At 33.5% G+C, this 12,243-nt stretch overlaps 1 protein-coding gene across 1 annotated transcript in view; it reads right to left on the reverse strand.

Annotated features, from left to right (window-relative positions):
• LOC115760380 (hemicentin-1) overlaps positions 1 to 6,771 on the reverse strand; it is a 697,894-nt gene extending 691,123 nt beyond the window's left edge. The window contains exons 1-2 of the mRNA XM_030701676.1: positions 6,725 to 6,771; positions 4,117 to 4,280 (exon numbers count right to left, since the gene is read on the reverse strand). Coding sequence (XP_030557536.1) covers positions 4,117 to 4,183 — 67 coding nt within the window. The 5' untranslated portion in view covers positions 4,184 to 4,280; positions 6,725 to 6,771. The remainder of the gene's footprint in view (positions 1 to 4,116; positions 4,281 to 6,724) is intronic.
• Between the last annotated feature and the right edge of the window lie 5,472 nt (positions 6,772 to 12,243).

Genomic DNA, 12,243 nt, shown 5'->3' on the forward strand with positions numbered 1-12,243 from the left:
CTTATCATATCGATCACGTAACCAGCAAACTTTATAACCACATTCTAGTGGTGGTAGACGGGTGCACCGGCGTTAATAAAGTATTAAATTACTTAGAAAGGCAATCGCTTCTGTTTGGAAATCAGGCGCGAATCTGATCATTTCTGATAACTGCAATTGCCTCACATCTTTTATGGCATAGCACAACTGCTAATAACCACCACAATAAAGCGCGGAAATGGTCAAGTCAAACGAATGCATAAGACAGTCGTGCCAATGCTTTCAAAGTTATGTTATGAGAATCCTAGCAGTTGGTATAAGGAATTGGGAAGAGTTCAGCAAGTAATTTATCATAATTTACCAAGGTGTTAAATAAACTAGTTAATGATAGTTTATTTGATGAGTTAGAAGACGAACAAAGTATGGCGCATGAACATGCGCGTGCAACTATCGCAAACAAAAGAAGATTTAATTTAAAAAGAAAAGGCAGGCTGCTTGGAAGATTCCGAAAGAACTCGTTGGCCATCATAAATAGTCTTAAAGTTTTAATTGTTAACTAAAGGAATCCCATAATACAATAACTTAATCATAATAATAATAAATTATATTATAATAATCAACGTAATTGTCAAAGTTAAATTATAATAAAGAAACTATGTAATTCTATACATAACTATAAAAAATTCACATGCATGTTTGTTTTGAGTTCGTTACAGCCTAGAGACATACATATATCTGCACATATATGTATGTCTCTATGTGAATGATGCATGCGAAGAGTGCGGCTCACTCGGACTTATTGATTTGTGCAATTGTGTGCATCTCGTCCTACAGCACAGGTGTGCAAAAAAAAAAAACAAAACCCGTCAGTTTTTTGTTAGACCCTTCTGTACCTGTGGTAGCAAAAGGCATATGCATCTATTTATTCTTCGTCCAGCCAGCCATATGAGAAGAATCTGATTTTTTTAAAATTAAAACTTAAACTTGTTTCATGTGCAGATTTATTTGTCTTAATATAAAAAACTTTTTATAGATTATTTCACTGTCCACATTTCAAAAATGTGACATTTTCAAAAATTGTGTGTATTCGCCACGAACAATTCGTGTTTTTTGCGATGATTTATCGAATTTCGTTTCGATGTTATTAAAAATTTGAAAATATCATTACCATAAGCAAACGGTTATTTAAGTTATAATTTCTAATTGTACTAATCCCACAGTTCTTTACATTTAATGTTAACCAAATCCCGCAAAGAGTCCATTACATGGAGACCCTACTTCAGGGCCGTATTATTTCAGTTTTGAAAGGGATATTTTGCGATGCTTAGGTAAACGACGCTTGTTTAAAGAAGCGGTAGTTTTGCCACTCATATGTTACCGACAACCGACTTTTGCCAATGGAGCACCAAACTGTGATGTTTGAAAATGTAACACTTTTTAAGCATAGTGGAATTAGGATATTAGTCGAATTTATGCAACGATAATAAATGTTAGGTTTCTTGAAGGCAGACATCTGTTTTTCCTTATTTTACTATTTTGTTGGTACCAGTGTACCAACAATTAGTTTTGCACAATCAATTTGTTCTTATTCATTCAAATAAACAAACGAGAAGACATAATCCCAGAGCTCTCATTAATACAATATCGCCAAAGTAAATGTTTACATATGTGTGTGCACAAAACGCAGGACGCAATAATATAAAACAATAAATTTATGTTTTTTTCAAAATTCTTCGACAAGGGGACGACTAGTTTAGAGTTCAGTTCTTTCAGAAAGTTGTGTCACTTAAAAAAACCGGTACTTTAAATACAAAAATAAAATATTTATACTATTGAATGGAATACCGATGGGATCACCGGTCTCCTCAGTAATCGCATAAATGATAATGGAAGAACTGTTGGAAAAAATTAAACTTTCCATTTTATAATTGAGGTCCGGACCTAAAGCCAGCCAAACAAACATTCATTACTGATAAATTGACAATAAAACCAAGACTTTTGACGAAATATAAAGATGACCCTATTTGTCGTAACGGACAAAAGTATATCAAATTCTGAAAGAACTGACCTGAAAAATTCGGGAAATTTAAATTTTTAAACTCTATAGTAAGCAGTCTTGACAATTTACTCACAATTAAGTGCAATAAGCCTCTGGACCAAAACTAACTTCCCACAGAATGTAATTTAAACATTATTAACAAGTCGGAGGCTCTCGTCGGGAGCTCCCGACTAGGGGATAGCCTAAACCCTCTTCTTCCATCACCAAATGCAGGTCGCGCTACGCGCTCGTTGGCTTTAGTAGTATTCAAAATAAATTTAAACAAGTAAGAAGTTCTAGTCGGGAGCTCCCGACTAGGGGATACCCTGAACCCTCTTATTCCAACACCAAATAAATTAATAAAAAAAAAGTTCCCTTGGCAGGGGTCGAACTCGCGACAGACCGCACCATTTGCTATGCCTCTACTCAACAGCCACACCAACAATTAAGTACTTATGATAAAAAAAGGAACTAAAATAAAATTACAAAACAAGTAAGAGGTTCTAGTCGGGAGCTTCCGACTAGGGGATACCCTGAACCCTCTTCTTCCAACATCAAATGCATATATATATTTTATTTTAGAAGCTATATGTCAAGTTTGGTGACTCTAGCTCTTATTATTTACCAAAATTGCCCAAAAAACAGGATATCGATAAAGATTTTGATCGGTTGCTTGGAAACGGAGTAAGTTATTGATTATCGGAAACAAACTGCGCGGGAACTAGGAGCATCTACATCTAAAATGTCAAGTATCTAGCTCTTATAGGTTCTGAGGTCCTTGCGTTCATACATACGGACGGACGGACAAACGGACATGGCTAGATCGACTCGGCTATTTATGCTGATCAAGAATATATATACTTTATGGGGTCGGAAAAGCTTGCTATTGTATCAATGATACAATATCGCCGAAGTAAATGTTTACATATGTGTGTGCACAAAACGCAGGACGCAAGAATTTAAAACAATAAATTCGTGTTTGTTTTCAAAATTCTTCGACAAGCCAACGACTAGTTTAGAGTTCAGTTCTACTTTAAATACAATGACAAAATATTTATACAATTGAATGGAATACCGATGGGATCACCGGCATCACATATATAATAATGGAAGAACTTTTGGACAAAATTACTGATAATGTTGTATTTGGCGAACTTTCCATTTTATAATTGAGGTCTGCACCTAAAGCCAGCCAAACAAACATTCATTACTGATAAATTGACAATAAAACCAAGATTTTTGACGAAATATAAAGATGACCCTATTTGTCGTAACGGACAAAAGTACATCAAATTCTGAAAGAACTGACCTGAAAAATTCGGGAAATTTAAATTTTTTGACTCTATAGTAAGCAGTCTTGACAATTTACTCTAAATTAAGTGCTATAAGCCTCTGGACCAAAACTAACTTCCCACAGAATGTAATTAAAACATTATTAACGGAGGCTCTCGTCGGGAGCTCCCAATTAGGGGATACGCTGAACCCTACTACTTGCTTGATTTATATCTATGAGTAAGTAGCGAGGAGGTGGTGATAGCTATAAAATGTAAGATACTTAATATATATATACTATTTTAGAAGCTACATATCAAGTTTGGTGTGTCTACCTCGTATTATTTACCAAAATAACTGAAAAACCAGGATTTCGATATCGATTTTTAGCGATTAGTTGGAAACGGGACAATTTATCGAATATCGGAAACAAAACCATTCTGCGCGGGCACTATGAGGACCTACAGCTAAAAGTCAAGTCCCTAGCTCTTATAGGTTCTGAGATCCTTGCGTTCATACATACGGACAGACGGATGGACAAACAGACATGGCAAGATCTACTCGGCTATTGATGCTGATCAAGAATATATATACTTTATGGGACCGGAGAAGCTTCCTTCTACCTGTTATGTACACTTTTACATGTTACACGATGGGTTCAGGGTATAAAAATATAAAATAAAACAAAATTGTTTTTAATTTTTGTTGTTTATATGCCAGACCTCGTGCTAGGTAAATTATGATTAATTAAATGGTAAGGTCGACAAAATCAGCATTATATTATAAATCTAAGAATATTTGAAATGTAAATATATGCGTTAACTTACCTTCTTTCATTCCAACAATCGATTTTATGAAACAAAAGAATAATATGCACTGGAAAGGTTTTTCCATTGTTTTCTTATATTTTTTTTAATTTAAATATATATATTTTAGATTGCACATTCACTACACCGACGTTTGGAAATGTTGAAATACGTTTTTAGGTTATCTGTTAGTGGTCAGAGGGCAAATCAGAAGCATGACATGAAACCGGCGGTCTAAAAGTAAGACTTTCTTCATAATGTAAACTTACCTAAATGGGTGGAATGGAAAATTTTAAAAGCTTCGCTGCTAATCGGCCCTATCGGCCCTCTACGATTGTTTAATAACTTTGTTAAAGTAAAGACACAATGTGCGAAAATTCATTATTCGAGAAGTGCCTAGTATAGCTCGGTTACAACCCAGTGCTTCTAAGTTTGAATAAAAATTTAAGACTTAATTAATAAGAATTAAAAATTTAACTAATTAGAATTAAATAATGATTATAATTTTAAAAAAGAAAGAAATCGTAAGATAAAAATTAATTTTAAAACATTACACAAGTTTTCTAAATTCTTTTATCTTTTTTTTATTTAAACTTGGACAATTTCAAAAACTAATCACGTTTTAGGCCGCAGCCGATTTGGCCACGCGTTTATCCTTCTAGTTGACTTCCGGGATGTTGTTTTTATATGTGGTCCAGGTTACTAGGAATATTAAATTGTTTTATCATTTTTGATCGAAACTTACCATAATTACTCACTACTTTATTAAATTAAATAACTAAGAACGAAGTTCAATTGAATATAATGAACACTTGTAGAATTTGAAATCGAATTACTGTACTAAAGGCAACACCAAGCAAGTAAAAGGTTCTAGTCGAGAACTCCCGACTAGGAAATACTCTGAACCCTTTTATTCCAACAACAAATAAATTAAAAAAAAAAGAAGTTCCCTTGGCAGGGTTCGAACTCGCAACTGACCGCATTACTTGCTGACGACTCTATTCAACAGCCACACCAGCCACAAAAAAAAAAACAGTTTCTACGGTAGGGCTCAACCCCTTGCTATGTCTCTACTCAACAGCCACACCAATAATTAAGTATTATTGAGAAGAAAAACGAATTAAAATAGCAGCATAGAATACAATCGCAATTACAATGCAGTTGATAGAATGCGAAGCAGACGCGCATGAATGTGTGTGTGTACATTACACAGAAATTCTTGCAGTTTTCGCTAGCTGCCCCATCCAAATGCGCAGCTGCATATAACTTTGGTTTTTTCTTAACCGATCTTAATGAAATGTTCTACAGTATATCTTATTGCACCATAGAATATTTGTGTACTCTCAAAAAAGTCAATTGCAATAAAATTTTGGCTTAAATTGATTTATAGCTCTGTGGTGGTAGCGGGGAGGTGGCGATAGGTATATAACGAAAGATACTTGATATATATATAATATTCTAGAAGCAACATATCAAGTTTGGTGACTCTAGCTCCTATTATTTACCAAATTTGCTCAAAAAAACATGATGTTGATATCGATTTTTATCGATTGCTTGGAAACGGAGTAAGTTATCGATTATCGGAAACAAAATTGATCTGCGCAGGCACTAGGAGGACCTACATTTAAAATTTCAAATCTCAAGCTCTTATAGGTGTTGATATCTTTGCGTTCATACATCCGGACGGACAGACGGACGGACAGACAGACGGACATGACTAGATCGACTCGGCTATTGATGCTGACGAAGAATATATATACTTTATGGGGTCGGAGATGCTTCCTTCTGCATGCTACATACATTTACATTTAGCACAAATACATTATACCCTTTTACCCATTTTTAATGGGTTCAGGGTATAATAATGAAAAGCAGAGGAGCAGGCGCACGTTTTCACTTTTGATATATACTTTGTGTACACTCTGCGTTTTTCTATTTAATAGCCAATACATAACTCTAGCAGGTAAGGTTTCATGAATTGTCCATTCCACTTCGGTATGCTTTTGTCTTTTTAGCTCGCACTTATTTGACCGAAGTTAAAGACATGAAAATATCTGACATAGCGGTGACGGTTGCATGTCTTGGTGCTGCTTTGCCCTCCGAAATGGTAAAAATGGCATGTGTTTATTTTTGAAGTAGTTACTTACAACTTTATCCTATTAAAATTCTGAATACATGAATTAGTGCTTGACAAAATGTAGTACCGTACTTTGTTATTCGACCAGTAAAATATTATAGTTGTGATCAAATAATATTGCTTTCATATTTAAGTCAAAAATATGAATTTGGAACACTTATTATACCGGTAAGTACGTGCACATCACTTGGCACAGCACTTCAAAGTACAATTAAATGTACCTAATAAAAACAATAATAAAATATTATAATATTTGAAATATTTAATTTATATATGAATAATGGATTACAGGGATTACACTTTGATTAAATGAAAAATCACATTTACTTTTCTGTTATTATTTATACGTATAGACTTTTGCTGAATTTAAATACTCAAATTTGTTGCTTTAATATTGCGATGATTAACTTTTCTATTAACAGATAAGACATTTATAGTTAACAGTTGATGTAATTATATAGATGGGAGGTAATTTTATACTGCTACAGAAACCTTTTAATAATACTTTTAACAGCCTTTAAGCTGCGCAAATAAATTTCCCGTTCATCAGACAAATTTTGTGAAAATACTGTTAAACTGGCGCATGCGCTGTTGCGGACTGATGGAAACATCAGAAAATATGACCTTTGTGTATATACGAGTACAAATGTACACATGGTCACATGTATTTGCATACTTTTTTCGTTTTTTCATTTTAAAGCTCAGGTCATTATTTCAAGATCACATTTAACTTTTAAGTTAAAACATTTTAATTATTGAAATCGCGTATGCTGGAAATGATAAAAGTTTGATTTATTTAATAAATAAGAAATACAAAATTGCCTTTGAGATGGCAAAGAAGACAGAACTATGTTTATTGAAGTCAAAAATTATTCAAATTTCGTCCTTACTTATATATACATAAAGCTTTTGCGTATCCATATACACAATTTCCCCTGGTATCTTATCAATTTACAGTTAAATACCAGTTTATCAAGTTTTAAAAAACATGTACACCCTATTCTCTTTTTACACAGTAGATTGGTTCCAGAAACAACCGTGTAAAAAAATACATTGATCGTATTCAAAAATATGTTATTGGTTCCTTATCTATAAAACCTATTCAATTTAGTGAAAAACAAGGATTTTTTATAAAAATGTATTCATGTTTATTTTATTAAATCATAAATATAATGTGTATTTACACAAGCATAGTTATTAGAGATATGTACTCTAAGCTTGAAAGTAAAATAAATGAAAACGAGAAAGAAAGGCTATCTTCGGCTATCACGCCGAAGATCTAATACACTTGCAGACCCAACCTTTTCTTAATGCTTATAGTGCTTTGCCCGTATCTAAGAAGCACAGGAAAAATAGTTAATACCGAGTTTGGTCAAGATATCTTGATAAACAAAAAAGGTTTTTAATCAAAAACCTAGTTTTCGACTGAGCGTTCCTCTGGCAGCTATATGATATAGTGGTCCGATCTTAATAATATTTTGCATATATATGAGGAGCATAGTAAAACTAATAAATGCTGAGTTTGGTCAAGATATCTTTCATACAAAAACTTAATTTTCGACCGATCGTTCCTATGGCAGCTTTATGATATAGTGTTCCGATCTTTATAGTATTTTGCATATATTCGAGGAGCATAGTAAAACAAATAAATGCTGAGTTTGGATATATCTATCTCTCTTGAAAAACCAAAATGTTTTTCATACAAAAACTTAATTTTCGACCGAGCGTTCCTATGGCAGCTATATGATATAGTGGTCCGATCTTAATAATATTTTGCATATATATGAGGAGCATAGTAAAACTAATAAATGCCGAGTTTGGTCAAGATATCTTGAGAAACAAAATGTTTTTTCATACAAAAACTTAATTTTCGACCGATCGTTCCTATGGCAGTGGTGGTCCGATCCAGCTGATTTTCACATATGTGCTGCGTGCAACAGAAAGAGGGACTTCTGCAAAAATTTCATAAAGATAGCTTTAACTGAGAGACTAGTTCGCATAGAAACTGACAGACGGACAGGCGGACATGGCTCTATCGACTCGGCTGTTGATGCTGATCAAGAATATATATACTTTATGGGGTCGGAGATGTCTCCTTCTATTCGTTACATATTTCACGACAAAATTATAATACCCTCTGCAATGGTATAACAAGTAAGAGGGGATACGCTGAACCCTACTACTTGCTTGATTTATATCTATGAGTAAGTAGCGAGGAGGTGGTGATAGCTATAAAATGTAAGATACTTAATATATATATACTATTTTAGAAGCTACATGTCAAGTTTGGTGTGTCTACCTCGTATTATTTACCAAAATAACTGAAAAACCAGGATTTCGATATCGATTTTTAGCGATTAGTTGGAAACGGGACAATTTATCGAATATCGGAAACAAAACCATTCTGCGCGGGCACTATGAGGACCTACAGCTAAAAGTCAAGTCCCTAGCTCTTATAGGTTCTGAGATCCTTGCGTTCATACATACGGACAGACGGATGGACAAACAGACATGGCAAGATCTACTCGGCTATTGATGCTGATCAAGAATATATATACTTTATGGGACCGGAGAAGCTTCCTTCTACCTGTTATGTACACTTTTACATGTTACACGATGGGTTCAGGGTATAAAAATAAAAATATAAAAATTGTTTTTAATTTTTGTTGTTTATATGCCAGACCTCGTGCTAGATAAATTATGATTAATTAAATGGTAAGGTCGACAAAATCAGCATTATATTATAAATCTTAGAATATTTAAAATGTAAATATATGCGTTAACTTACCTTCTTTCATTCCAACAATCGATTTTATGAAACAAAAGAATAATATGCACTGGAAAGGTTTTTGCATTGTTTTCTTATATTTTTTTAAATTTAAATATATATATGTTAGATTGCACATTCACTACACCGACGTTTGGAAATGTTGAAATACGTTTTTAGGTTATCTGTTAGTGGTCAGAGGGCAAATCAGAAGCATGACATGAAACCGGCGGTCTAAAAGTAAGACTTTCTTCATAATGTAAACTTACCTAAATGGGTGGAATGGAAAATTTTAAAAGCTTCGCTGCTAATCGGCCCAATCGGCCCTCTACGATTGTTTAATAACTTTGTTAAAGTAAAGACACAATGTGCGAAAATTCATTATTCGAGAAGTGCCTAGTATAACTCGGTTACAACCCAGTGCTTCTAAATTTTAATAAAAATTTAAGACTTAATTAATAATAATTAAAAATTTAACTAATTAGAATTAAATAATGATTATAATTTTAAAAAAGAATTCGTAAGATAAAAATTAATTTTAAAACATTCCACAAGTTTTCTAAATTCTTTTATCTTTATTTTATTTAAACTTGGACAATTTCAAAAACTAATCACGCCATTTGATACGTTTTAGGCCACAGCCGATTTGGCCATGCGTTTATCCTTCTAGTTGACTTCTGGGATGTCGTTTTTATATGTGGTCCAGGTTACTAGGAATATTAAATTGTTTTATCATTTTTGATCAAAACTTACCATAATTACTCACTACTTTATTAAATTAAATAACTAAGAACGAAGTTCAATTGAATATAATGAACACTTGTAGAATTTGAAATCGAATTAGTGTACTAAAGGCAACACCAAGCAAGTGAAAGGTTCTGCAATGGTATAACAAGTAAGAGTTTCTAGTCGGGAGCTCTCGAAAACGGAATACGCTGAACACTTTTATTCCAACACCAAATAAATTAAAAAAAAAAGTTCCCTTGGCAGGTTTCGTACTCGCAACTGAACGCATTACCCACTGTCGACTCTACCAGCAAAAAAAAAAAATATTTTCCCCGGTAGGGCTCGAACTCGCGGCAGACTTGCTATGCCTCGACTCAGCAGCCACACTAATAATTAAGTACTTATGTGTACATGTATACACGCTAGCTGTCCCATCCAATTGCGCAGTTACATAAACCTTTGGTTATTTCTTAACCGATCTTTATGAAATTTTCTACAGTACATCTTATTGTAACATAGAATATTTGTGTACTCTCAAAAACTAAATTGCAATAAAATTATGGCTTAAGTTGATTTATAGCTTTGTGGTGGTAGCGGGGAGGTGGCGATAGGTATTAAATGACAGATCCTTGATATATATATAATATTCTAGAAGCAACATTTCATGTTTGCTGATTCTTGCTCTTAATTTTTACCTAATTTGCTCAATAAACAGGATGTCGATATCGATTTATATCGATTGCTTGTAATCGGAGTAAGTTAGCGATTATCGGAAACAAACTCGATCTGCGCAGGCACTAGGAGGACCTACAGCTAAAACTTCAAGTCTCAAGCTCTTATAGGTTCTGATATCCTTGCGGTCAAACATAGACGGATATGGCTATATCGACTTGGCTAATGATGCTGATCAAGAATATATTTACTTTATGGGGTCGGAGATGCTTCCTTCTGCCTGTTACTTACATTTGCACAATTACATAATACCCTTTTTAAAAGAGACGACCAAATGTAATATGATCGGCAACTTATCGGTTTCCCGTCTTACGGCATAAGTGCTGAACATGCATCGCAGAGGCGAATGTACGAGAAGTACACAGCTGCATGTGCATTAATACTTTAATGTAACCATATGTATATGCATAAGCATTAACATAACTATGCTAACTTAGATTTTTAACCTACGATAAGCTCCGTCAGAATTTAATGAAACGATTCTAATAACCGACAACAAGCAAGCACCACATAATTAATTAATATATAAAATGGTTACCGTTTCAGGACCAATTTTTACATATACTTCCAAAGTATTTTATAAGATATTCAACACAGTACCATCAACATATTGAACGTGACCGTAAGTAAGTTAATTGGATATATGCATATATGTACATATTGGACATATAATCATGTGTATGGATATGTTCACAAGCGAACCACCGGTTGTTTCCGCCATTCCGAAACACACGTTTCGTATTTATGAGATTTTGATAGCAAGCACGTCACTATCGTAAATGCAACTGCCAGCACTTGTGAGAGTCTCTTAATCTGAGATCTTAAAGCCCAGTCTTTAACTGGGCTACTATTTAAATAGATTTAATTGCACCTGCACGAGATCAAGGAATTTAAGCTTTTTAAATTCCTTGATCTCGTGCAGGTGTAACTAAATCTACTTAAATAGTAGCCATATGAGCGAAAAAATACACTTTTAAAAAAATAAAAAAGTACTAAAATTGGTTTTCCCAAACGCCAAGCAAAGAAATTTTCTTGTAAGCTGTTTATTTTTACGAAAATATCCATAATTCCAGTTCCTTAATTCCATGATTTTTTTTTTTTTTTTTTTGCTAAATGCCGCCATAAGCGTACCGACAAGAGAAAAGAAAATAGAGCACCTGATAGTATGCAGGTTATTTACGTTTAATTAATTTTATTTAGGCCGTTTAATTTGAAATTTATTGTACCAGACAACGAAATCTAAAAGGCAGAGCTTTCCGAGCTTGAAGTATTCACTGGCTTTAATGACCCATCTCGAAGTTAGGGATCCCTCCCATTTTAATGTCGCCGCATACGTAGGCAACCTTAATAAAAATAAAATAAGAGAAGGTAATACGACGTTTAATGCATCTGAAAATCTGAACAACGTTACCTAGTGTATATCTAAAAAAATTTAAAATTCAATAAGCTATAACGCAAAATAATAATTTATAAGGATGTCATCTCTGAAAAAGTGCGATTAGCAAAGATAAATCCAAATGAGTCCTTCAAAAAATAATAAACGAAAAAAAGAATAATCAGCCAGCCAAGCACATCGTATTAAACATAAACTTGATCAAAACAAAATATTAGGTGCCATAGTTAAAATGAAACAACAAATATGCATTAGCATAAGTAACCCCTCCATAAGAATTTAGTACCATGTTTAACGCAGCTGAAAATCTGAGCACAGTTATCTAGTGTCTATTTAAATAATTAAAAATTGAATAAGTTTTAACGAAAACTAATAATTTATAAGAACTGAAAA

The sequence above is a fragment of the Drosophila novamexicana genome, unplaced genomic scaffold (genome assembly GCF_003285875.2).
Source record: "Drosophila novamexicana strain 15010-1031.04,08,12 unplaced genomic scaffold, DnovRS2.1 tig00000434-arrow-pilon, whole genome shotgun sequence".
Lineage (NCBI taxonomy): Eukaryota > Metazoa > Arthropoda > Insecta > Diptera > Drosophilidae > Drosophila > Drosophila novamexicana.